The 26,936-nt window shown below is 55.4% G+C and overlaps 2 protein-coding genes across 3 annotated transcripts in view; one reads left to right on the top strand and one right to left on the bottom strand.

Moving 5' to 3' along the window:
• TESC (tescalcin) overlaps nt 1-25,676 on the top strand; it is a 50,989-nt gene extending 25,313 nt beyond the window's left edge. Inside the window, exons 3-9 of one of the 2 annotated variants that reach the window (XR_014021265.1) lie at nt 875-955; nt 3,765-3,904; nt 5,222-5,283; nt 5,369-5,476; nt 8,683-8,730; nt 11,153-11,344; nt 23,827-25,676. Coding sequence is in view for 1 of the 2 variants with exons in the window: in XM_081287987.1 (XP_081144113.1) it covers nt 875-955; nt 3,765-3,904; nt 5,222-5,283; nt 5,369-5,476; nt 8,683-8,730; nt 11,153-11,230 (517 nt within the window). In the remaining variant the exon portion in view is untranslated. Of the gene's footprint in view, nt 1-874; nt 956-3,764; nt 3,905-5,221; nt 5,284-5,368; nt 5,477-8,682; nt 8,731-11,152; nt 11,411-23,826 lie in introns of those variants that run through there. The other variant, XM_081287987.1, reaches the window with a different exon arrangement.
• Nucleotides 17,918-26,936, bottom strand: part of FBXW8 (F-box and WD repeat domain containing 8) — a 113,818-nt gene continuing 104,799 nt past the window's right edge. Inside the window, exons 9-11 of the mRNA XM_081287984.1 lie at nt 22,579-22,752; nt 19,763-19,873; nt 17,918-19,175 (exon numbers count right to left, since the gene is read on the bottom strand). Coding sequence (XP_081144110.1) covers nt 19,031-19,175; nt 19,763-19,873; nt 22,579-22,752 — 430 coding nt within the window. The 3' untranslated portion in view covers nt 17,918-19,030. The remainder of the gene's footprint in view (nt 19,176-19,762; nt 19,874-22,578; nt 22,753-26,936) is intronic.

The following is a 26,936-nucleotide window of genomic DNA, read 5'->3' as shown; positions in this document are numbered from 1 at the left end:
ACAGGTGGTGGCTTTTAAAAAACAGCTTTACTGAAATCAAATTCATCTGCCATGTAGCTCACCTATTAAAATGCAGGATTCAGTGGGCTTTAGTGAGAGTCCTACATCCAGCACCACCATCAAGCCCAGAACATGTATGTCACCCCAAGAAGAAGCCAAATTCTTTCAGATGTCACTTTCCATCCTCCAACCCCAGCCCCTGGCAACCCTGTTCTATGTCATGGACTAGCCTGCTCTGGACACTTTATCTAAGTGCAGTCGGAATTTGTGACCATTTGTGACTGGCTTCTTTCACTTGCCATCATGTCTTTGAGGCTCCTCTGGGAGGTAGCAGGAATCGTTGCCCCTTAGGGCTGAGTCATAGTCCTCTGAATGGACATACCACAGTCTGCCCTTTCACCAGCCTGCAGACATCTGGATCCTCTCTCCTCTGGCTACTGTGAGTGATGTTGCTGTGAAGTACAGGTGTTCGTTCAGTTCTCCTGGGCTCATACCTAGGTGTGTGGTGCTGGGTCATGTGGTGACTGTTGGCTCTTGAGGAACTGACTGTTTCCCAAAGCTCCCAGCCAGCATCCTGCTGCTCAGAGCCCAGAGCAGGCAAAGTAGGGGTTCCCTTCCTGGGGCCTGAGGACAGCCATCCAGAATGGGGTACACACCCTTTGTGTCTGCACCAATGTCCAGTCTGTCTCGGATTCTCAAGTCTCCAGGTGGGCAGAGGGGATGTGAGGCCCATTTCAACCCTCTCTTAACTCTGATCTCTTCCTTGGGAGGCCTGCTGGGGATAGAGCGGTGCAGCTGGGCACGTGAGGGTGACACTGGCTGATGTGTGCTTTCTTCTTGTTCTTTCCCTGGCGTTTCTCCTCTTGGAAACCAGCAAGGAGAACTTCAACAACGTCCCCGACCTGGAGCTCAACCCGATCCGATCCAAAATCATCCGTGCCTTCTTTGACAACAGGTGGGCTCTCTCCCCTCAAAGGCCCGATGGAGGGTCACCATGTCCTTTGTGACTTGTGGCACCTGTGTGCTCAGAGCAGCCTCGTGAACCAACACAGATTGTGGGGCTATGTTGAATTGGGGGTCCGATGGTTCTAGATTCATAGCTGGGCCACTCTGGGCAGCTTACTGGGTCTCTCTGGGCGTTCTATATTAGTCATCTCTGGCTGTGTAACAAATGGCTCAAACTTGGTAGTTTTTTTTCCTTTCCTTTGTGGTACTGGGGGTGGGACACAGGGCCTCAGGCATGCTAAGTCTAGAGTCCCATCCGCAGCCCCAACTTGGTATTTCTCTCTCATCATTTCTGTGGTCAGGAATCCAGCTGCAAATGAGCCCAGGCTCTTATGAACCTAGCCAAGGCATCAACTGGGGTGAAGTTACACCTGGGGGAGGCTGTGCTGCCAGGTTCCTTCCTGTGGCCGCTGGGAGGCATCTTGGGGGCCTCACAGATGGCAGCTGGCTTCCTCCAGAGTGACATGTCCAAGTGAGGGGGCCCAAGATGGAAGCCCCACAGTTTGTAACCTCATCTCTGAAGACACGTCGTGTGACTATTGCTATGATTGCACTAGAAGTGAGCCACCAGGCCACCCCGCAGCTGAGGCGGTGAGGCCCCTGACGTCCAGTCCACATGGGCCTCTGGTTTGGGGATCTAGGGTTGAAGGCTGGATAGGAGGACGGGATAGCGGGCACCTGGCAGGAGCGTGTGTGCATGTGTGCATGTGCCCGGTGTTCACACAGGGGTATGTGTGCACGGCCGTGAAGGCTCAGATGCGCACCTGAGCAGGTGAACTTGGCCCAGCCCCGAGGAAAGGCCTCTGCAGCAGGACAGGGAGGCTGGTGCGTCTGCGCAGCACTGCAGAAACTAAGGCGAGCCAAGTGGTCATGGAGATGAGCCCAGGGAGACGGCCCGCGACTGTGAGCCTGGGCGGAGTGTGGCCGGGCAGGACAGGGCATGGGGGACCTCCTGGAGGGCGAGACGCAGCCTGTCCTGATCAGACGGCGCTTCACAGGCGCCTACGTGGGTCCAGATGCAAGACCTGGGCTTTTTACTGCTCTTGAGCAAAACGTGGCCCAAGGCCATTTGGCTCTCAGCTGTGGACTCAGAATTGAGTGGGTCACTTTCCCCCACTAAATATAAATGTGTCCCCGGGTACAGTTGGCACAGAAGTGGGGGGAAAGGCGGTTGTGCAGGGAATGGAGAGAGACCCAGGGGTGGGGGCGGGAAGCAGGGCAGGTTCCAGAGTTGACATGGGAGCTAGACCTGGAAGGAGGGCGGCCCGGCGGGCAGTTGTAGGTCGTCTCCCCTGCCCCCTCCCGGACTCGAGCAGCAACGGGTCAGCACCTGTGAGGTTCTGAACACGGGGAGGGGCCTCGGTGTCCCTCCATGACCCGGCGTCCATTCTTCACTTCCCTGGAACACGTCTGGATCCCGACGCCTGCCTGTAACGTCCAGGGTTTGCAGGGGTCTCGGTCCTTTGGAGGTGAGGCAGGACAACGTGGCGGAGGAGTGTGGTGGAGGGAAGCCGCTCACACGGTGATCAGGAGGCAGAGAGCCCGGTGGCCGCTTGTGCCGAGAGGCTAGGGCACAGGGGGGACGCAGCCAGGCTAGTACCTCCCTCTGGCCAGAGGACAAGAGGGCTCACCCTTGGGACAAGGACTCCTCACTCAGAGGGTGGGAAGTTCCGCAGAGCTGACCGAGGGCCACTGTGGGCAGTGTGGACTGAAGGACGGAGGTGGGGACATCAGTCCATCAGGCAATATTAAGGGTCCAGAAGGTGGACATTGAACCCAGCGGCCATATCCAGGGAGGACGTCAGGCAGGGGCCAGCTCTTGGGGTCCCTGGGGAGGAAGCAATCCAGGAAGGGGTGCTAGGGGCCAGCCCAGGCGGCAATTGGGGGGACGACAGGTTTGGTTTGCATTTTGCGAAGCCCATTCTGGCTGCCCGGGGAGGACGCAGGGCAGAGGCTGCACCAGGGGCCCCAGGAGCTGAGTGAGGGGGTGAAGCCAGGAAAGGCCGCGTGTGGGCGGCCAGTGGCAGGAGTACGGACTCACCATCAGACGACCCCAGGACCTTTGGGGCTGCTCACAGCTCTCAGGATACTGAGGTTTCGAACCGGTGACCGAGAACAGGGGCTGGCGAGCTCTCTGTGGAGGACGCGGGCCAGGGGCGGGGAGGGTCCGAGGCTCTGCAGGCCATGGGGCCCTGCTGCTCTCCTGCCATCTGGACGGTGCGTCCCAACAGGGCGGTGTCTTATGAATGCTGACATTTAATCTTTGTGTCGTTCTCACTTGTCAGGAAATATCATTTAAAAAAAATTTTTTTTTTTTTTTACAAAATTTGTTTTCTTTTAACCATTTTAAACCAAGAAAATGCCCCTTACCAGACAGGCCTACAAAAATCAGTGACATACAAAATGAGTGACAGGCCCCGTTGGGCCCTCGGGCTGTAGTTGCTGACCCCTGAGATAAAGGGAAGGGTGGGTTGGGCGAGTCAGTGGATGGCTTGGCGCCTCAGTTTCCCCACCTCCTGGTGCCCACCACAGTCTCCCGGGTGTCCCTCCCTGGTGGCCCTCCTCCACGGCTCTCTGTGTCTGCCTCTTCCCAGCCTCCTGGACGGTGAGCTCTGGCAGGTGCTGGGCTTTGGCCTCCTGGGCCCCTCGGGGCCCCCACGGAGCAGGTTCTCGGGATACAGAACCAGATGAGGACAGGTGGCCGTGGAAGGACGAGGTCCTGTCTGTAACTGAATAACCCCCCCCATCATGTCCCGCAGGAACCTGCGCAAGGGGCCCAGCGGCCTGGCCGACGAGATCAACTTCGAGGACTTCCTGACCATCATGTCCTACTTCCGGCCCATCGACACCACCCTGGGCGAGGAGCAGGTGGAGCTGTCTCGGAAAGAGAAGCTGAGATGTGCGTCCCCGAGGCCCCCGGCTGCCGCCTCTTCAAAACCCTGCGGCAGGAGGGTGGGCCATGCGTGGAAGGGAGGGGGGGCTCGTGTCCTTGTGTGGCCAGTCCCTAAAAGGGCAGTGTTGTGTGTGTCCCTCCTCCCAAGTCACATCCAGGGGTCTCGTGGTAAACGGCCCAGCAGTTGGTGGCTTTCTGGGACTTGAAGGGGATCACGGAGCCACGGGTTTCGATTCAGCTGCTCCAGTCAGTGGCTCAGTGGCCTTGAGCTCAAACCTGGACGTGGAGGTGCCATTTGCAGTCACATGTGGCACCGAGGACTCGGAGCCCCTAGTGTAAGGGTGACGCTCCCCCGGCAGGGTCTGCAGAAGGCCAGCCTGCATCCTGGAGGAGCCACCAATGTCCCCTGACTCCAGGGGACATGTGCTCCTGGCCAGCCAGAGGGCAGGGTCCAAGCCGTGGCCTGAGTCACATCTCCTTTGTCCTCGGTGGACTTTCCCATGACTCTGACATCCCTGTCCACCACAACCCGGGCTCAGTCTCGCCATCAGGAAAATGTCAACAGGGGCCTTGGCTGTGTTTAGCGCTGGCGTGGGCACGAGGGGCTGGTGGGATCGCTGGGCTGACGCCCGGGGACTCCTGGGCCGCTCTGACCAGGCGGGCACCGCGTCCACCCAGCTTTCCACTGCCCTGCAGGCTGGGTTGGGGGCCCTGGGGACCGTGGAGTCAGGTGGACACAGATACAAACCTAAGGTTTGGCCACCTGAGCTTGGACCAGCCTCAGCAGCTGTCTGTGGGTGGGTCTCTGGCAGCCCCGACCTCCAGGCTTGGGGATAAGGGGTCATGGAGAGCTCTGCTCAGGCCTGGCCTCTGGTCAGTGCTGGATGAGTGGCCAGCGCAGAGCAGCTGGGGAGCTCAGGGCTGAGTGAGGGGTGGTGGGGAGCGGCCACCTCCTTTAGCTCCTCACCTCTGCTGGGCCGCAGGCCACAGGATGCTGGTGTCCATAAAGAGGGAAATAGAGACACTGCTGCCCCTGCTGCCCCTTGTGGGCCAGCTCTGCCTTCCTCAGCCTCGCAAGACCCCGAGGGAAACACTGTTTTCCCACTTCACAGATGGGGAAACTGAGGCTCAGGGAAGTTAAGTCACTTGCCCGAGGTCAAGGCCACCCCGCTGGGCAGTGGTCAGTCGGCCCCCCTGGCCTGTGCTCTTGACCCCTCAGGTTTTGGCCTGAGGTTTCATCATGGGTGACTGGGTGCGGTGTGGCTCTCAGAGAGCGGGCGGGGGCCGGGCTCTCCTAACTGAGCCCTCCCCGGCCGCCCCCAGTTCTGTTCCACATGTACGACTCAGACAGCGACGGCCGCATCACCCTGGAAGAATATCGAAATGTAAAGTATGCTCTTCTGCCCTGCCCGGCTCCCTGCCCCTCCACCTTGGGGGGGCTCCAGGTCACCGCCCTCTGCCCACCCGCAGGTGGTGGAGGAGCTGCTCTCCGGAAACCCCCACATCGAGAAGGAGTCGGCCCGCTCCATCGCTGACGGGGCCATGATGGAGGCGGCCAGCGTGTGCGTGGGGCAGATGGTGAGCGCCCTGGGGGCCCAGCCCCTTCCCTCCCACCAGGCCGCTCTCCCTGGGGTCCGCGGACGCGTCACTGGATGTGCTGCGGCAGGAAGGCCTGGCCTTGAACAGCTCCCGGGCTCCTCCGGCCTTCCCTGACCCCTAGGAGACTTCGGGTCCCAACCCCCGGGGGGCTGTGCAACGCAGGGGTGCAGAGATCACGTCCTCAGGCTTGGGGTCCAGCAGGTCCCACTGTGGCCTTCCCGCCCGAGGCCGCCTGAGGGCTGGCACTCGCAGGGCCCCTGACCATCAGCCCTGCTTTGTGTGGTCTCTGGCCTTTAGGCAGGGTCGGCAGGGGCTGTCCCTTGGGCTGGGAGCGACCTGGTTTGGGGCTGAAGGGGGCCCAGTGGGTCAGTGAAGCGGAGGGGGCCGGTCCTCCCTGAGCTCCTCCTTAGCCCCATTCCACTGGGAAACCCGAGGCTCAGCGCAGGAAGAACCCGGCAGAGCCCGTGCCCTTTTCTGAGCAGGATGGACCCTCTTGCAGGGCTGGGTAGAGCCACCAGCTGGTAGCCGTGGCCCCAAGCCCCAGAGGGCTGCGCAGGCAGTCAGGTGACATCCTGATGGGTGCAGTGGGTGGCGCTGATGTTCCCCCCTCTTGGCACCGCGGGGCTGTGTCTGGACACCTTGATGCTGTGTCGGCCCAGCCTGGGTGCAGGGGGTTTCCTGCTCTTTGTGGCGAGGCCCCCGGCCAGCTGCTGGGCCAGCCCCAGGGCGCAGGGCGGTCTTCTCACGGCCTGAGTTTCATCTGTCTGCTTCTACGGCCCAGAGGGAGCCCTGGCCTTGGTGAAGCCTCCCACTCAGCAAATCAGCCGCTGCAGGAAGGGCTGCGACCTGGGGCGAGCGGGATCCCCGCCGGCTGAGGAGCCAAATTCCCACTTGATTTAATTACATTCTCCTTCAAATCGCTCCTGCCCCACTCCAGCTTCAATTGGCGACAGTTTTCTTAATTTGGGGAAGTGAAATTGCTGGCAGCTGGCATCTGCTGGGCTGCATCAAATCAGAGCGGCCAGGGAGTAGGCCGGCTTCCCCAGCCTGTGTCCTGCAGGACCCGACAGGTGGGGAAAGCCCTGCACGACTTGCTTTGGACCTTGTGGGTCCTGGGTGGGCCTTTTCCTTGTTTTCTGATGTCAAGGTCACAGATAAACAGCGGGCGCTCAGCGCCATCTGGCCTCTGAGGACGCTCCACATTTCTGACCGCGCCACCCGCCAGAGACAAGCGGTCCACTGTCCTCCCCTTAATGGACTTGCCAAGCCAGTTATGGACTTGGCGGTGACTTCTTTTCCGAGTGCTGCCCCTGCAGGCTGTGCTCCGTGGCGTGGCCTGGTGGGGACTTCAGCTGGCAGCTTCCTCGTCCCAGCCCCTCCTCCCTCTTTCTTGCCTTCCCCACCATCCAGCCCCTTGTGGGTCTCTGTCACCCTTCAACAGACCCAGGGCCCAGGAGAGAGGGTGGCCACTCCTTTCTATGCTCATGAGAGGGAAGAGGAGGAAGGAGCCCTGGGGACAGGGCTGGCCAGTGGAGAGCTAGTGATTTTATAAATGTGTTTAAAAGTAGAGCAGCAGCCTGGAGGGGGAAGAGTCCTGCCCACAGAGGACCCTCCGGAACCGCCCAGCAGTGGCCCTTGCACCCCGTCATCTGTAAGGCGGGTTTGAGGATGGAGCCCACCTAGGGCTGTGTCAGGGTGGTATTGTCACCGTAAAGCTTTGATCTTATGGCTGGGGACACCCAGGACGTTAGCCTATGTTTTCTTAGATTTGCAGGGTGCAGGGTGTGAGGCCCTGAGGCTTGTCTCTCCTTCCCCTTCGCCCACCCACTCCTTCCCCTCTCTGCAGGGAGCCCCGCTGACTTTCCTACAGAAGCCCAGATATTACTTGTATGTCCTTGATACTTTGTTATTTTTATGTTTTTTTAAAGTATATTTTTTAGTTGCAGAGGGACACTGATACCTTAGTTTATTTATTTGTATGTGGTGCTGAGGATCAAACTTAGAGCCTCACACGGGCCAGGCAAGTGCTCTACCGCTGAGTCCCAGCCCCCGGGGGGGGGGGGGTGGTGCTGTTATTTTTCTGTTTTGTTGCTGGGGTTGAACCCAGGGCCTTGAGCGTACTAAGCATGCCCTCTGCCCAGGCTCCGCCCCAACCCCTGACTTTGATTTTTGATTTACACAAAATGAACTTGAACCATGTGGCCTGCCCTCTTCTCTGTGCTGACCCCCTCGTCCATGCCTCAGGTGGCAGAGCCCAGCCGGGGCCTGGGGAGCTGCCCGCCCGCATCTGCAGGCGCTGTCCTCCTCCGTGTGGCTCTGCACCCATCTCGGGCTTTTCTGCATCAGCACGAGTCAGTGACCCCTTCTTAATAGCAGGCGGGACTCAGCCTGTGGACCACTGAGGTCTATTTAGCTGGTCTTATGGTGATGGACACTTAGGCCATTAGCTGGGTATTCACTGTCACTAAGGTGCTTTGGGGTGAGGTTTTTGGATACGAGGTTGTCGGAGCCCCAGAGTAGAACTGGAAGAGGCAGGAGCCCCTGTGTATTCCCTGTTGTCCCAGAGAGAAAAGGACAGAGCGACATGGGCATCGCCAAACACACTTGAAAGCCAGAGGCTCGGAGCCAGGCCAAGGCTGCCACTTGCCACACTGGCCCCCACCTCCGGGTGTCTGGACGTTATCATGGTGACTCATGGGCACGAGGGTGGCCACAGAGGCTGGCCCTTACTCCCCTGCCCCTTTCCCCAGTGGTCTGTGCACACAGATTAGCCTAGAATAGTTCTTATCAGAGCAGGGGATGATGTGGCAGGACCCGAGGGGGGGCGGCAGGGGATGATGTGGCAGGACGGGGGTGGGGGGCAGCGAGGTGTCTTGGCAGCTGGGCTGCTGGGGACGAGCAGGAGGTAGGCCCTGGGGAAGGAGGCCCCGTCCTCTGCCCACCCTGTCTCCACCAGACCTTTCTGTGTGTGTGTGTGTGTGGGGGGGGTGAGCGGGAGGGCCGTGGTGAGCCTACACCAGCCTCAGGCAGGTTGTTGGGGTTCAGGGTGACTCTGTATGGCTGCAGACAAGTGACCCAGAAAGCAGCCCCAAACCCTCTGTGCTCTGGGTGTTGGGGAGGCGGGTCGCCGCCAAGGGAGGGTGAGGCCCAGCCCCTCACCCTCTGCCCTGCGCTTTTGTCCCTAGGAACCAGATCAAGTGTATGAGGGGATCACCTTCGAGGACTTCCTGAAGGTGGGTGATGGGGAGGAACAGAGGTGTCTGGGTGTGGGGGCTTCAGGGAGCGTTTTGAGGACCTCAGGGAGCTGCTGGTCAGGAGACATGTCTCTGAAATGCAGTGGGGGTGGGGGCAGCGTGCCAGGGACCACCCTGACCCTTGAGGTTGAAGGGGCCTTGAATAGGCTTCCCTGATTTTTTTTGGGGGGAGGACGTGGGGTACCAGGGATGGAGCCCAGGGACACCTGGCCACTGAGCCACATCCTTGGTCTTATTTTGCATTTTATTTAGAGATGGGGTCTCGCTGAGTTGTTTAAGGCCTTTAAGTTGCTGAGGCTGGCTTTGAACCTGCCATCCTCCTGCCTCAGCCTCCTAAGCCACTGGGGTTACAGGCGTGTGCTATTGCGCCCAGCGGCTTCACTGATTTTTATATCAAAAGGGTGATGTTTGCACATGGCCAGAGCATCTTAAGCAGTAGACAATGAAAGGTCAACTTCTGTCTCTCTTGGGACCCCGGCCTTCCCAGAGGCAACCCCTGTTCACAGTGGTGCAGGGATTCGGGAAACTTCCTGAGCCTGGACATGCACCAACAACTGGGGCAGACCACGCCCGTCTCTGCCTCCTGCTTCCTGGCCGTGTCTGGGTGTCGTTTTTTAAGTGGCTGCCCTCGCTCCCCCTCCTTTCATGGTGGATTCTGCAGCCCCTGGGGCAGGTGGTGAGGCTGGTGCGGGCCCTGCTGATGGCAGCAGGCCCTGGGCAGGGAGTTGAGACCAGCTCCTCGACATCTGGACAGTCGAGATCTCAGAGGAACCTGCCTGCTTTGGCCCTGGACATCCTCAAGACGGCATCTCCACGGCCTTCCTGGGAGCTGCGGGGGCCAAGGAGGCCCAACAGTACCGGAGGGGCTCTGGGCCCAGCCACACAGCACCAGGCACGCAGGGCCTGGGCCTGGAGTGGGGCCGGGGCCCAGGGCCGAGGCTCCCCTCCAAGCCTGCCCCTGACCTGGCCAGCCTTCTGCAAGTGCAGGGGGAGGCAGATGGCAGGGCGGGAGGCACAGACCCAGCTACAAGGGGAAGCCTAGGAGGGACTTCTGGGTCACAGGTCAGCAGCCACCTTCACCCCATCAGTTGCCCCATGTCAGGGCTGGGCAGGGTGATGGGCAGGGGAAGGGCAGGTCTGTGCTTGTGAGCAGGGTCACTCTGCCTGCACTGGGGCCTCTCATCCAGGGAAGTGAGGCCCAAGCAAGACAACAGGTGAGGACCTAGGAGCCTGGGGAGGAAGGGAGGCTCGGGGAAGGGAGGCCAGACACAGGGTGAGTTTCTTTTTTGCCTCGGAAGGCACCTTCCCCTACGGCTTCTCAACCCCATTCCTGCACGTGTGGGGCTCTTTCATGACAAGCCAGGTCCCCTCCTTTCCCTTCCCCTCCCTGGTCCCTTCCAGGGACCTTGGTGACCATGTTGCTGCCCAGCACTTAGCAGAAACCACCCTGAGACTCTCTCACCCACCCAGTGAATGGGAGCCACCTGGATGGAACCAGATTGGTCTCCTGTGTCCCTCGCAGCACCCAGATCAGGGGCAGGGACTGGGAAGCACCTGGGAGGCTGGGAAGTGACAAGAAAGGCCCCCGTCTCCTTGTCCCTGGGCGCCCTGGCAGCTCTGACTTTCCCAGTCTCGTGGCTGTCCCTGGAGACACTTGAGTGACAGCTTGAGGGTTTGAAGTTCTTACATAAGCGGGGAGGCGGTGAGAAGTCACCCACCCACCAAGTCCCTCCATTCCTGTCCCATCTCCCCATCTGTGGTGCCCTGGGCCCCGAGTTGCCAAGGAGTAGGAGAGAGTAGAGCTGTGGGGGTGTGGGGGACAGCACCAGCACCCTGGCCAGGACGGATGGTAATGGCAGTGCCAGGGCGTGGCCTTGCACTTGAACATTAGGTGGGATTTCCTTTCCCTGCCTAGAACACAGTGAGCGCTCAGGCTGAACCCAGCAGACTGTCCTCTGCTTCTGATTACCGATGGTGGCCTGTCACACTCCACAACTTTACCCTTACAAGTTCACAAAATCCAACGAGGCCTATGTCATCGGAGTCCCCCAGTGTTCCGTGAAGGGGACAGCAGGTGGGGTGGTCCCCGCATCATATGAGAAGGGGGCTGAGGGGCTGTGGCGGTGGCATGAGGACCACGGAGCCTGAAGGGGCGTGGCGGGAGGGGACCCGCCTCTGGACTTAACCATAGCGCGCTGCGACACTCAGGAAGAAGCCAAATGTCACAGCCACATTAACCAGCAGGAGGACAGATGGGACTTGTTCTTCCTTGCTCGGCTCAAGGCTCACGACAGCCCCTGGTCTTTACCTCGGCCGGGGACAGGGAGGGTGGGGGCCAGGACTGGGCCCGGGCAGCTGTGGCGAGGTGGGGACGCCCCTGACGCTGCTCGGTCCCTTACAGATCTGGCAGGGAATCGACATCGAGACCAAGATGCACGTCCGCTTCCTCAACATGGAGACCATCGCCCTCTGCCACTGACCCGCCGCTGCCTTCTAGAGAAGCCGCGGAGAGAGGGACAGCCTGGCCCGGCCTCCGCTGCGGCTCCTGTAAATAGTGGACAGGGTTCGTGTCCCCTGTGCCATCCAGGCTGTGGTATGTGGGACTTTGCAATTTTTATCTCTAATGACAATAAAAAAAAAAAAAAAGGTTTGTTAATGAGCGCGACTTGTGTCCGTTCCTGGTTCCTGGCTGGGGCTGGCCGTGGGTGGCTGGGACTGAACAAGAGGGACGGGGTGGCCGGGTCATCTTAAAGGGCCGGTTTCCTGTTGGCTCTGGGCCCAGTGCATGCTGGTGGCTGGTGACTGGCGCGGTCCACCTGGCTCCTTGGCCCTCAGTGGGGAGACCAGGAGGAGCCGCTCTGCTGCGTGTGTCCCCAGGGCTGGACTCGGGCAGGGCCTCCTCAAACTCGTGACCAGCGTTCACACAGGGGAGCCCTGGCCGTGGGCACTGCCTGCCCCTGGGCACTGGGACTCCGGGCTGGCTGACTGCAGACCCTCAGGCTCTGGTGGTGGGGACCTCGCTGGGGCTGCTGGTCCGGGCTCCTGTCGGATGCGCCAGCTACACCCCCAGGACTCTGTGGTCCCCATACAGGTGGCAGCAGCAGAAGCCAGAGAAGTGTCTGCCCAGGTGAGCATCTAGGACTCGCTGTCACCTATTGGAGGAAGCTGTGGAAACAAGTCACTGGTGTTGGCTGATGGTGATGGCAGGAGGGTCAGCAGAGGACCGTGTGGAGCTGGCAGAGCTGCAGAGACCCCTGCTGACTGTGCGGTCTCTGCTGCCCTGCGTGGGTCCCCAGTGGCTGGCCCTGGCAGTGTCCTTGGCTGTGTGTGGCTTTGTTAGGATTTGTCCTCCAGGCCTCTTGCTGGCAGTGCCACTTGGACATGCCCCACTTCTCCTGTTGACACTCACTGGGAGGTGGCTCTCTGGCCTTCCAGCAGGTATCCTGATAACTGGCCACTGCGTCCTCCGGGAGCCTGGACTTGCAGTCATTTTCTTGCTGAGCGCGCTCTATCTGATCTGTTCAGACCCTGGCCTTGGGGTTGACAGTACAAAAGGCAGCCGTGGGCCCGCACCCGGCCTGGCCATCCCCCTCCAGAGGCCACCATGGTGGCCTCCCAGGCGTCCTGAGCTGGGTCCCACACATGCGAGCACACGGGTATGCTCTTGGTGCCCCACTCTTCACAGATGGTAGAAACCGGGCTTGAATGTTTCTTGTGGTTGGTGACATTTGTACTTTGTGTGATTCAACGTTCCCAGTGAAGCTTATACCCAGGAGCAACTCCGCTTTCGTGTCACTGTCCTTACCCTCCTGCTGCAGAAGCTCAGGTGGTTCTTTGATGAACCACCCAAAGGCTGTCCTAGGGGACAGTGACTCATGCTTGTAGCTAATGGTACTAACACCAATGGCCAACCATTGTCATCTCAGTGGAGAGCCTGGTAGGGGAGGAGTGGCTGCCGAGGGACCCTCCTCTCTCTGGGCTGTGGCCGGGGGTCCCCAGCCACCTGTCTGCAGGTAGTTGTCCCAGCCAGGTGATGGCAGTCCCCACAGAGCTGAGCTGCATACAGCAGGCTTTCCCTGCCCCAGATGAGGAGTCTGAGGTGACTCTAGGCAGCCCCGCGTGGGTGACTGTGCTGTGGGTGAATGTTCACTCCAATAGGAGCGTCCTGGTCCAACGCGTGCCAGAAGGACCAACTCCCTGGCATGTCAGGTGTCCTTGGGCTGCTGCTGGGGCCAAGGGACGAGCTGGTGCTTAAATTCAAAAGGCAAACCAGTGTGCTGAGCTCAAGGGGCTGTGCCAGGGACAGTGTGGAGGGCAACAGGGTGGAGGTGGAGTCTGGGGACCCTAGGTACTTGGGTGACAGGTCCAACTGAGGCAGGTGTGGGGCTGCCCATCCTGGGTGCCTGGCTGGGAGGCGGTGGCGGCAGGTGAGGCCTGAGGAAGGCCAGACCTCCACCCAGGCCCAGCTGCCTCCCTGGGGCTCAGAGGCCGCGTGGCTCAGCTTCACGGGCCTGAAGCCATGCGAGGGACCTGCTTCTTGGATTAGGACTTAATTCAACAAACGTCTGGACTTGGTGAGAGCAGGAGCGTGGGCAGAGGCCTCTGCATCCACCCTCTAGGTGCCTGCCATCTAGGGAGTGACAAACCCTGCCAACTTCCCAAGAGGACCCAGGCAGTTTCCTAGGGAGGACGGGCTCCCTCACCTGGCCCCCTGCCTCTCAGGGTCCTTTTAGCTTCTGGGCTGCCTGCTGAAGACCTGCAAGTCATGGGGACAGCAGGACGGAATCTGCATCATCAGGAACTTCTGTCCAGGAAGTGTCTGAAACCCATTTTCCCGGCCTCCCCTTTCCTCTGTCCCCAGCAAATCTTCGCAGGGCCTCTGGCATGCCCTCAACAGCCTGGGGTGCTGGGGCGCTCCCAATTTGCTTCTATTTTGTTCTTTACAACAAAGGCAATTCATGAATGCAAAATGTTTTTTTTTTAAATAAATAATAACGTTCCCTCAGCTCCTGTGCCCTGAGTTGGGGAGATGTGGCCACAACAGACAGGCATCAACTGTGCTGGCTCTGCAGACTGCGGGGGCCCACCTGCCTGGGGTCTTTGAAGCCGTGGGCCATAGCTTAGCTACACAGCTAATTAAAATGAGCCGGTTCCTGAGCCCAGTCCCTGCCACTCAGAAGAAAGCTCCTCTGCTCACAGAGGGAGTCGTCTCCCTGCAGGGCAGGGTGCATCTCCACCAGTGTAGGGGCACAAGTCACCTGAAGCTCTCCGCCCAGCTCCCAGGGTGCTGTGGGCAGTGAGCCAGCCTGACCTTCAGGTGGTACAAATGCCCCCTGGGAGAGGCAGGCTAATTCCCCAGGGCTCTGATCATCAAAGACTGAGGGCTGCTGCTCTGGCCTGGGTCTGGTGACGGCCGAGCCATCTGGGCAGTGCAGTCTGCATGGCAGGAAGGAAGCAGGTGGCTTGGGAATGGTTTCTATGCCTTCTGACTCCTGGGCATGACTGGGAGGGCACTGATCCTGTCCAAATGCAGCCAGCCCTCCTCATCCCTGGATGGGGATGTGAACTGAATGACGGGGTGTCTCAACTGTGGCTGCCCCAGCAGGTGCTGTTTGTGCTGAAATCTTTGATAAGACAGGCAAGTGATTAAAAGGAACAAGGCAGAACTCAGTGCTAAGTCAAATATTTGAAGGATGCTGATAAGTGGGTACTTGGAGGTTCCCAGGATGTGGGTAGAGAACACTGAGCAGGGACAACGTCCTCAGCTGCTTGGGCAGAGGCCACTTTCTCTGTATTCTAAGTCATTGCTGGGAATCAAGTTGGAGGTGGGATCCAGTCCTATATTGCAAGTTAACAAGGGCAAAAGTTGTTTTTGGGGGGAGGGTACTGGGGCTTGAACTCAGGGGCACTGGACTACTGAGCCACATCCCCAGTCCCATTTTGTATTTTATTTAGAGACAGGGTCTCACTGAGTTGCTCAGTGCCTCACTTTTGTTGATGCTGGATTTGACCTCTCAATCCTCCTGCTTCAGCCTCCCGAGCTGCTGTGATTACAGGCATGTGCCACAGTGCCCGGCTGAAAAGTTGGCTTTTGAATGTTAAAAGAAGATGGTAGTTTGACATAAATCTATTAAGTAGGTAGGTTTACAAAAGGGCTATGTAATGGAAACCTGAGGCAATCCTTCGGGGATACCTTCTGCAGCCACGTTAAACATGAATTATGGATAAGCAAACAGCAAGATTACCCAGCCTCTAGTCCTGGCCTCTTATAGAACAAATTATTGCTAGACTTTAACAAAACTATTATTTTTTGGTCCAAACTTCTTTTGTTTGCTAACAGGAGAGGGGCCATAGCAGTCAGGCCTGCTGTTCAGGAGGCTGAGGCTGAATTCTGTGCTGTGAGAGGCGCTGAGTCGCAAGGAGCCTGGCGGAGAGTTAAAAATACAAGTTGCCTGGGTGAGGGCTTTGCCAACAAGCCCGGCAGGCTGTCCTCCCACGTGGTGACCTTGGCAAGGCCTGGGAAGCTGAGTGGGAGGAGCCAGGGCCACAGCTGCAGGTCTTCCAGCAGCACCTTTGTCTCCAGCTCTTCCAGGACTTGAACCAGTGCCAGCAGGGTGGTGGGTGAACGGCCCAGAGGGTTGCAAGATCCCGGAGAGGGCACGGAGCTGCTCAGCATTTGAATCTGCTTGTTGACAGCCAGGGACAAGCCCTGGTTCTTTCCCTCCCTCCCTCGGGAACAGAAAGGCTCCCAGTGCAGAGCAAATGGCTGCTTCTGGAAGCTCACGTTCAACATCAGAGGCCAAAGACATGGTGCCCACATGGGCACGCTGGAGCCCAGCGAGAGGGAGCCTGCCCTGCACAGTGGAGCAGCCCGGCCAAGTCACCACTGCAGGCCCTGCCGCGGGAGCCAGGTAACCATCTGGCCTGGCTGCCCAGGGTGACGGACGCGGCAGGTCTGTGGCTCGCAGCTCTGCGGCCTGGGCCGGCCAGCACCATAAGCTCGCTGCTGAGGCAGCTGCTCTGCAAAGCAAGGGCCTGGTCAGGGAGTCAGGGAGGAGACAGCCCTGTCTGGGCCCACTGTCACTGGCCCCCCCTAGGAGCAGCCACCAGACAGTTGAGGAGAGGGACCTGTGCAAGGGTGAGCCCTCTGTACAAGGCTGAGCAAAACCAGCTTGCAGTGATGATGCTGGCCATTGAACAGGTGGGAAGTGTCACCCCCGGGACCTACGTAGTCTCATCGTCCCACATCTGGGACATCCAGAAAAACAACGGGAGCAAAAAGAAAAAAAAGTACTTTCAGTAACTTTTAAAATAAATGTTTTCAGGGCTCTATTTTGAGAAAATCAAAAGTATTTGAAAAAAATATATTTTATATACAAAAAGGCATAAGCTCTGGATTAATTTCCAATCTACTTTAAGCACCTGCGTCAGTTTCGTTGAAAGATTTATGGATGGACAGCTTGGGGCCTAATGGGTAAAGTTCCAGGTCTTCAGTCCTCAGGGGACAGTGCGTCTCTCCTTTCTGTTTCAGAAAGGACCAAATGCCACTGCTGAGGAAATCCAGTTTTCCTTTAATCAGCTGAAATCTGAGCGGTTGGCCAGGGCAGGATTTCTATTGGGAGGGAAGATTCTGCTGTCCCTAGTGTTTAAGGTGACTCATTGCGTGGACCAAGGCGAACACCATGCCCAACGCCCCAGAGATGAGAGCTGGGGGAGGGCACTGCAGTCTCGCCCCTGTCCATGCAGGAAAGGTAGCTGTTCCTTGAAAATGGCTACACTCGCAGGCTGCCTGTGTCCCTGGTGGGTCTCTGACCCTGGGCTGGGAACCCTGTGGTAGAGGCTCTGGGGAAGACTTGGCTGGGGCCCTCCACTGAGAGAACGGTGGAGAGCTGGTTCTGAGCCATGCCAGGAGGGGCCTGCCACCACGTACCCTGCGGAGTGTCAGAACACTTATACCAGGACAGACAGAGGCAGGAGGTACACCACGTGTTTGGGGATGAGACCGGGTGGTGTCCTGCACCCCCACCCCGCTGCTGCCTGTTCGGGGAGGAGCCCAGGAGGAAGAATCTGGGAAGCAGAAGAGCTCCAAGGAAACACAGGTGCCAAATGCACTCGGCACAGGCCTGGGACGCAGTTCCCTGCAAAGCCAGAGAACGCAGGTGAGGCAGGGTGGCTGCGGCCTGGCCCTGCTGACCACTGGGGGATGTTGGTTGAGCCTCGGTCGAGGCAGTTGACCCTGAGAGGTTCTACCCAGCTGCAGACAGACCTGTTTGGCCTGAAGGTTCACTGGGGCTGAGGGCTCTGCTCCGGAACTCGGGCTATCTTCCTGGGGGGCTAAACATCTCCCCCCTGGCTGGCTGTTAGCAGGGAATGCACGTAGTTAAAACGGTTTTTAATTTTAGAAAGATTTTCTGCGTCTCCTGATTCTAGATGTTTCATTATCTCCATTGTCTGCCAGGCGAGGAGGTAGGCCCTACCCACAGAGTGCGCGGCTCACCTGGAAGGAGCTGCCTCGGAAAGAAACCGCAGGGGCCCAGCTGCAGGAGGACGAGCACCCGAATACAGGCAGGCCAGCAGAATGGGGCGCACAGCAGCTCCCTGCTGACAGGGGCATTTCTCCCAAGAACAGGAGCAGGATTCCGGTGCCCACCTGCTCCTGGGAGGCAGTCTGAGGGGGCAGTCTCTGACCGGGGAGTGCAGTTTCCCCTGGGCTCTTCGCCTGGCTGTGTGAGCCGAGCCACAGCGGGGTGTGGAAGGGTGGCTGACTGAAGCAAGCCCAGAACCCTCCCCAAGCTTCAGGCCTGAGTTCCATCACCAGCACTGGATCCCTGCTCACTTCTCTTCAGAGGAGGCAGCAGGTGACTTCATGTTGAGGCCAGCATTTTTCTGTCCCTAATAGTCCTTGTACCTTCTTTATCAAGAGCTGTACAATTCATCTGCTTCTAACCCTTCAACCCCCTCCTTGCACTTTGTCTGGGCCACCGTGGCCTCTCTGAGCATCTTTGGGGAGGCCTCATCTTCTCCTGCTGTGTCATAGCTCCTCTCTGGCCTTGGCCTCTGCCCCCCTGCCCTGGGTCTGAGAACCCACATTTCCCTTCCCCAGTAACAGCCCTCCGTATATCCAATTCTGAAGGCCTGGATCCCCAGACACATTTTTATTTCTTAATACTTTGTGTTGTTTCCTAACTGCACTGTCCCAGGGTCAGGGAACAGGCTACAAGGTGTCCGTCTCCTGCAATCAGAGACTTTCCAACATGGTCTGTGGACATGTGAAATGAGACAAGGTTCCACACACATCTCCTGGATCAAGCTTGTTAATGATGTTATGCAAATCCTCCAGGTCTTTAGGTTGTTCAGTAACTCCATCTGCTGATGACCCACTGCATGTGGGTCTCAGGCTGGGGGTGGAACCCAGGGGTCTCATGCCAGGCAAGCTACATCAGCCTGTGTAGAGCAGCTGGTAGAGCAGCTGATGCTGCTGCTATTTAGAAAAAAAGTAAATCAAGACCAATGCGATGGTTCCCTGCTCTGGGAGGGAAGCTACTTCTCTATTGCTCTCTCGCATAGTCTTATTTTATCTTCAGGGATTGAAGGCACGGTCCCTCCTCGACCTCTCCCTTTGGAGGATGGCTGTTAAGTTTGTGAATACTGAGAAAATACTTACTTTGTATCATATATTGTTGACATAATAGAAAGCAAAATAGTTCTTAATGAAATAATTGTATAAATATATACTTATAAACCCTGGTAAAAGCTATGAAGAAAAAGCACTGCTCTCCAGGTCACACTGGGCAGTGACGAGGTGGGAGCTCAGAGGAGACCACCCTGAGTTGATCTTTGATCAACTTGAGCTTGATCTTTGATCCAAAGGATGGGGCCTTGTAGGCTCAGAGACCGGCACATCCCCAGGACCGCAAGGTCCTTGAAAGAGTTTGGAGGCTAGGAAGATGGCCACTAGGGCAGGAGCCGGGGCCAGCTGAGCCTGGTGTTCAGAGCATGGAGCTCCCTAGGCCTCCAGTGGGACCAGGGAAGGGCGGTGAGGGAGGAGGTGAAGTTTGAGTCATGTTACTCTAAGTCACAGAGAGCAGGGTGAGATGGAAGGAGCCATGGCACACAACCATGCTTTGCCTGTGGCTGAGGGCAGCGGAGGCAGGTGAGGGTGCCACGCTCAGGAGCAGCTGGTCCCCCAAATGCCTACCGCTCTGTAGACAGCTCTCTTAGGGTTTGCAAGTTTATAAAACTGGTCCTTCCCACTTTTCTTCCTGCTCCCAGTGAGGCACTAAATATTGTCACTGGGAAAAGTGAGCGCAAGGTCGTAGTTGTAACTGGTCATGGTGTCACAGGAGGAGCGGCAGACAGGAAGAGGGCTCTGGAAGGCCAGCTGGTCCACGGCAAACTCGTAGGCGTGAATCAGCCCCCGGTGTCTGGAGAAAGCAGAGGGACAACAGGTCAGGATGGCGTTACTGGCCCTCGCCCTGACAAGCTCTGGCTCTGTAGAAGGCAGGGCTTGGGACAAGACAGCAATTCATTTTGGGGCCCACAATGTGTCAGACACTCAGCATCCTGGGTCCAGGCAGAGCAGGCTGTGGAGGCGAGGCCTGTGGATGTGGGTGGGGTCAGCTGCAGGGGGCACTCAGGAGCTAAGCACAGTCCCAGAAAAGGCCCCTGAGCCCACCCACACAGGGACCTCTTCTGCCTGGCAGCTGGGTCACCAGCAGACTGAACAGGAGCTCTGAGGACCAGGCATGGCCCTAGGATTCTAAGCACAGGCAGGTCTGTGGGCTGCTGGGGCTCGGAGCCTCCAGCCGGCACCAAGTGCCACAAGTGGCTGGGGAGGGCTTCTGACAGGCCCTGGGTACTTCTCCTGGCTCTTTGGAGGTCACGGATAGGAAGAATGGCTACACCTGGGGTGCCCACAGGGGCAATGTGCCATGGGGGCTTCTATCAATGAAACCCAACTAAGATCGTCCTTGTGGACACGGCAGACCCGGCCCCACCCGACCCCACTGACCTCCTGTGAGTGGCGAAGCTGTCCAGGTCCGAGTTCCGCACCACCTTCTCATAGGGCACGTTGGCCGTGATGAGGCTGTGGCTGTTGAAGGAGATGTGCCTCACGGCGTGCCTGGGAGTGGGGAGGGGAACGCCTCTGAGGTGGAGCCCATTGCAGAAGAGGGGACAGCGCAGCCTCAAGCGGAGTCTGGACCCCTCAGGCCCTGCTTATCCCTGCAGAGCAGGCTCTCCCTCAGCTCCCACAGCTGCTGACACTTCGTAAACAAATCGGGGAGTCCCACCTGCACTCTGGCTGACATATAAGGACAAACTCAACTTGAGACAAATGGGCAACACAACACACAGTGGAGACCAGCCCTGTTTTTGCCCCCCTGGGCAGGCTTCCTGAGCTCTGAGCCGGGTTCCTCATCTGCAGCATGTGGGGACATTTAAGGGTGATCTGTAAGGCTTTAGCCATTTAGTCAGGACTAAAATGACACCTGTGCTCGGGCTGTGACAGCACATTGAGAACATCTTGGCAAGTGATGGCTTCAAGTCTAACGGACTTTCGCTCACTCTAGAAACCTTCGGTAGCACCTGCCAGGCCACAGTGCTAAGCTGGGAGGTGCCTGTGACACCAATGGCTCCCACAGGGGACGGCTGCCCTCAGAAGCTCCTTGCCAGGGGGAAGGTAAGGCGCATTTCCACAGCTCTCAGCCAAGGCCACCGCAGCACAAGAGAAGTGACGGCTTCTGGGAGTGGAACTGACTGAAGCACCTGGGAGGACACTCAGGGCCGAGGGGACACCAGGCCAGCACAGGAGTGGCCTATTCAGGCTGAGCCCAGGATGCTGTGGCAGAGGATGCTCCTGAGTAATAAAGCCAAAGGGGGCATCAGAGCCCAGTGAGGGGGACAGAAGGCAAGAGGATGGGGGAGAGAAGGGAGGGCTCAGGCCTGGGGATGTGTCACTGATGGGTGAGGAGAACCCAGAGGCTGGCTGAGGAGTCCGAAGCAGAAGGGGGGACATGAAAGTGACAACACAACACTGGACTGCGCTTAGGATGGGCAGAGGGCTCAGGGAGGACGTGGGTGAGTCAGCGGGTTCCAGGCAGGGGACCATGGGGAGGCGGAGGCTCCCTCGTGTGAGAAAAGTCAATGCTGAGCACTTTAAAGGAACAGCTGGGGCAGCCCACACCTGGGAGACTGGCAGCTGCTGAATGGCCGGTCAAGAGGGGGCAGGGAGCCAACAGCCAGCACAGGCACAGCCAGCTCCAGGAGCTGCCCTCCAGCGCCAGCTCTCAAAACAAACTCCAGGTTTCCCTTAAAGGCAAATGCTTCTGGGAGGCCCATGTAGAACTTTTACTTGCTTTTGGCACCACCTGGTGGCAACAGTGGATCATCACAAAATCAGCAAGGGGCTTGTGCCAGTAGGGAAGGGAGGGAAAGAGACAGAACTGGGTGGTGTTGACACCACCAGGGGCCCCTCGTCTGAAAAAGCTGCTAGCCACAGTACGCCAGTGCTGCTCTCCACCTCACCTTGCTGTCTGTTTTTTTCTTGAAATCTGGGGACTGGACTCAGGAGTGCTCGACCACTGAGCTATATCCCTGGCCCTGTATGAGATAGGGTCTCACTAAGTTGTCCAGGTTGGCCTTGACGTTGCAATCCTCCTGCCTCAGTGGCCTGGTTGCTGAATTATAGGCGTGTGTCATCTCACCTACAATGTCTATTTACAGGGTACTGAGTGTGTACCCCTTCCTCTGTGGAGGTGGGAGTGGCCTTGGTCAGCTCCAGCTCTGCTTTAAAGGTTAAGAGCAGGCTCACACAAAACCTTTTAACCACTTAGGCACTGTGAAAATAAATGTGCCAGCTGGGTGCGGTGGCACACGCCTATAATCCCAGCAGCTTGGGCGGGTTAGGCAGGACGATCGTGAGTTCAAAGCCAGCCTCAGCAACAGCAAGGCCCTAATAAGCAACTCAGTGAGACCCTGTCTCTAAAGAAAATTGAAATAGGGCTGGGGATGTGGCTCAGTGGTCGAGTGCCCTGAGTTCAATCCCTGGTACCAAAAAAAAGTGTGTGTAACCCTACTGTGTGTACAACCAGAGAAGTGGAAAATTGTGATCCATTTGTGTACAATGAATCAAAGAGCATTCTGCTGTTATGTATAACTGATTAGAATAAAAGAAGAAAGAAAAAAAGAAATGGAGATGCCTGGTATGGCATCACAATAGCCTAAAAAAAAAAAAAAGAAAAAAAAAGTGCCTACATCCACAAAGCCATAAGCCGGTGCACAGCATAGGATCTACTTCTCTTCAATATTCTCAGTAAAGATTGAAATGAAAACTTGAGGCCGGAACACTTTTAGTCCTAGGTGCCCCGTACACAGTGTGAGGACAGCTCAAGCAACAGGCAGACCCTCTTGCAATCTGACACCCAGGAGTGTGTGCTCCCACCTGCATCCCCCTGCACCTAGAGGGAGCCACATCATGGCCTAGCTGAGCTGGCTTCCGACAGTTCTGAGCTGGCTTTAGTAAGATGGAGGAATTCTAAAACAACCAGAACAGCACTTATGAGAAATCAGTCCTTCTTAGAGAAGCTGGGCCTCTTCAGGGTTGGATATGAATGATGGCAAACCAATGCCGTAAGAGAGAAGAACTGCATCTCTCTGGAGAAGGACCATGTCCCAGCCTCAGTTTCCTCATCTGAACGCTGGAGGCAGCAGCACAGCCTACTCACAGGATGCACTTGAGGAAGCGCTTAGTACAGTGCCTGGCTCGGGTGACTGGCATGATGGTTCATGTGACTGCTATTCCTCAAAACACCTGCGGGACAAGCTTACCTGGAATGGACCTCCCACAACTTTTGGTTCATGCGGTAATCCCACACAGACACCAGGCCCTCCTCGCCTCCGCTGACAACCTTCCAGTCATCCATCTGGACTGCAGAGACCCCAAGCTGGTGTGCCGAGAGTGACAGGGCAATTTTATCAGTGCGGAGGTCGTGGATCCTCACCCTAGAAGGGCCAAAAGAGCACAGAGAAGAGAAAGGGGATTAGTTTAAAGCTTCCCCCTCAGTTGTGCTGATCTGGGTACAATGTTCCTACATAAAACTACTTCAACTGCACACACCTACAATACTGAAATAGACTACTCTCTCCCCACTGCTGTAGTTCAGAGTACCCACAACCACTTCATCACAATGATTTAAAAGCACACAGAACAGGAGTGACCCAAGGCAATTGCTGCTCTGTCCATCTGATCTCCTCAACAGAAAGACACCTGCAATGAGTGCATATCCAGGTAGAGGGTAGGTGACATCCAACTGGCACAAGGATGCCTCGTGGTGTTGGCCTGAGAAGCGTGTCCTAGTGGTAACTATTATACAGTGATTTTGCTGGTGGTATAAGATTCTGTTAAGGGCAAATTGGTAAATTGGTGCCACTTGTCTGCAACCCAAACCCTTCCCTGGCCAGGAAACACTTCCCTGATCTGTGACCATCTTGACACTTGGGAAGTACTTTTATACTCGAGCCCAGCAGAACTGTGACAAGTGTGTGGATGCTTGGTAGTCACTTATCTGGAGACTTGAAATAATAATTACTTGCCTAGTAAGAATTTGGATTTAAGAACCTCCTTAAAAAACTCATTTTTTACAAATACATGCTAGCTTTTCACATGGATGAGTTAGAATGAGTCAGAATCTCTTGTCTACTGCAAATACCATCATACTTAGTGCCAATAGCTAAAATTGAATGTGTCAAAATGTAAGTAAATTAATGAACAAGAATGAAGTGAATTTCACAGACCCTCTGACACAAATCAGAAAGGAAAAAACAATTGCTACCCTGAAAAGACCCTGCCCTCGTGTGAAACGTGGTCAAAATGTGTCTGACACAAAAGCATGGTGACACAGGATCACTGCAAACACAGTCCACGCCCGGGGCTCTGTTCCCATAAGCAGCACCCCCCCACACACACACTAATTTGCAGAGTTCAGTGGGGGAGGGGATTGTTTTGAACTAAAAATTCTAAGTTTAGTTTCCTGCAAAGTTTGAAGGCATGACGATTCGATTTTTAATTTTTAACAGGAAAGGACAAAAGTGAACTCCCTAAGGAGAACCTATGAAAGAAAATACAGCAAAGCATCAAAGGGACGGCGAGATGCCCACACAGCTGCAGCGAGCAGGAGGGCGGACGACCCCTCAGCCAGGGCCTGGCAGCCAGAGCAGCCAGCATGTCCGATGGGGCCACAGGCACACCTCCCTTTCAGAGGTGAGACTCGTCACAGGTGGCCTGTGAGCATGTGTGCAGGTGACAAAGCTGGCAGGCTGCATTTCAATACCAGAAAAGGCAGGTTTCAGGGCAAGGTGTACTAAGGTGTGGTAAAGCTCAACTGGGGGGAACCCAAAGCTGCACGAACCTAATTTCTTTCTTACAGATGGGGCAGGTTTGTAATTCATTTTCCTTGGTCATTATAATCTGGTTAGGTTTTCTACTTTTTTGACTTAATTTTCTTAAATCTCCAGATTTCTAAGGGGAAAAAAATCACCCAAACTGACCCCCAGCCTGGAAAAGGAAGAGAAGCTCCACACTCCTGGGAAAGCAGGGACATGGGCGTGGCCACACGGTACCTCACTCTCCACGGAGGGGGCCTCATCCTGGATACCCACTAGCACACTTGCTGCAGCACCGTCAAAAGAAAAACCACACGGTCATTTCCCTGGGTGCCGGAAAGAAGCCTGACCTCTAACACCCATTCCTAGCAGGAAAGAGAGTGTAAGGCAAAAGTAGATAATGATAGAACATGTAAGGTACAATATTGGAACAAATCGGGCAAATTTATAAATAGATATGATAGTCCCAGAGAATTCAGTAATAATTCAAACATGCCCAAATCAATGGCTGTATAATGTATAAATAACCACTATTTTTAAAAATGTGATCAAAAAAGATTCCACTTTTCTAAAAGCAGTTAAAGGCAAAAATACTCTACTGTCTCAACTTGGGGCTGGAGGACATAAGTTACACCAAAATAAATTACAGAGGACTTAACAAGTTAGGCACAATTACACTGAAACTATTTGGAATAGGGATGACTATTCTAAACATCATAAAACCCAGAAGCCAGAAAAAGATTTATAACTATACATAAAAGTATTTTAACTTTTTCCCATACTGGAGGGAGAGACCAATAAACTGAGGAAAATATATATAACAGAGGGCCACCCTCCTTCAAATTAATAGTAAAAACTGATAACCCAATATTAAAATGAAGGCAAGGATATGAAAAGCTTCAAAGAAAAAAATTCAAGTTTACTGTAAACGAAAAACTATCGTGCACAACCACTTGTCCCCTAAGATCCTTTGAGTAAGGCTGGGGCTTGGGAATGCTCCCAACACAAACACAGACTACCCAAATCCTACGCAAACACCACCCAGCCAAACAGCAGACACATGTAGAGTACATCTACACGGGCCATTAGCCACAGCACTGTGTTTAGTTGCAAAAATGGGGTCTCCACTTCAGACAACTTGTGGACCCTTCCACTACAAATCGCTTAATAATGGGGGCTTAAAACAGTGCTGAGCTCACCCACACAGCAGCTTCCCTGGGCCATGCTGACACCTAGATGGGGGGTACCTGGAGCTGCCTATGGGAGGGGGTGAGGCACTGGTGTGGTGCATGTCAAGACCGATGGGCCAGAGTCACCACAGAAAGCAGGACTCTTTTTTTTTCTTTTCTTTTATTGGTTGTTCAAAACATTACAAAGCTCTTGACATATCATATTTCATACATTTGATTCAAGTGGGTTATGAACTCCCATTTTTACCCCGTATACAGATTGCAGAATCACATCGATTACACATCCACGTTTTCACATATTGCCATATTAGTGACTGTTGTATTCTGCTACCTTTCCTATCCCCTACTATCCCCTCTCCCCACCCATCCCCTCTTCTCTCTCTACCCCATCTACTGTAATTCATTTCTCTCCCTTGTTTTTTTCCCCTTTCCCCTCACATCCTCTTATATGTAATTTTGTATAATAATGAGGGTCTCCTTCCATTTCCATGCAATTTCCCTTCTCTCTCCCTTTCCCTCCCACCTCTCGTCCCTGTTTAATGTTAATCTTTTTCTCATGCTCTTCCTCCCTGCTCTGTTTTTAGTTGTTCTCCTTATATCAAAGAAGACATTTGGCATTTGTTTTTTAGGGATTGGCTAGCTTCACTTAGCATAATCTGCTCTAATGCCATCCATTTCCCTGCAAATTCCATGATTTTGTCATTTTTTAGTGCTGAGTAATACTCCATTGTGTATAAATGCCACATTTCTTAATCCATTCATCTATTGAAGGGCATCTAAGTTGGTTCCACAGTCTAGCTATTGTGAATTGTGCTGCTATGAACATCGATGTAGCAGTATCCCTATAGTACGCTCTTTTAAGGTCTTCAGGGAATAGTCCGAGAAGGGCAATAGCTGGGTCAGATGGTGGTTCCATTCCCAGCTTTCCCAGGAATCTCTATACTGCTTTCCAAATTGGCCGCACCAATTTGCAGTCCCACCAGCAATGTACAAGTGCACCCTTTTCCCCACATCCTCGCCAGCACTTGTTGTTTGACTTCATAATGGCTGCCAATCTTACTGGAGTGAGATGGTATCTTAGGGTGGTTTTGATTTGTATTTCTCTGACTGCTAGAGATGGTGAGCATTTTTTCATGTACTTGTTGATTGATTGTATATCCGCCTCTGAGAAGTGTCTGTTCAGGTCCTTGGCCCATTTGTTGAGTGGGTTATTTGTTTTCTTATTGTTTAATTTTTTGAGTTCTTTGTATACTCTGGATATTAGGGCTCTATCTGAAGTGTGAGGAGTAAAGATTTGTTCCCAGGATGTAGGCTCCCTATTTACCTCTCTTATTGTTTCTCTTGCTGAGAAAAAACTTTTTAGTTTGAGTAAGTCCCATTTGTTGACTCTTGTTTTTAACTCTTGTGCTATGGGTGTCCTATTAAGGAATTTGGAGCCCGACCCCACAATCTGTAGATCGGAGCCAACTTTTTCTTCTATCAGATGCAGAGTCTCTGATTTGATATCAAGCTCCTTGATCCATTTTGAGTTAACTTTTGTGCATGGTGAGAGAAAGGGATTCAGTTTCATTTTGTTGCATATGGATTTCCAGTTTTCCCAGCACCATTTGTTGA

The sequence above is a fragment of the Spermophilus citellus genome (genome assembly GCF_964194105.1).
Source record: "Spermophilus citellus genome assembly, chromosome: 3".
In the NCBI taxonomy this organism is placed as follows: domain Eukaryota; kingdom Metazoa; phylum Chordata; class Mammalia; order Rodentia; family Sciuridae; genus Spermophilus; species Spermophilus citellus.
The sequence above is the reverse complement of the archived record's forward strand: the minus strand, read 5'-3'. Positions and strand labels throughout refer to the sequence as shown.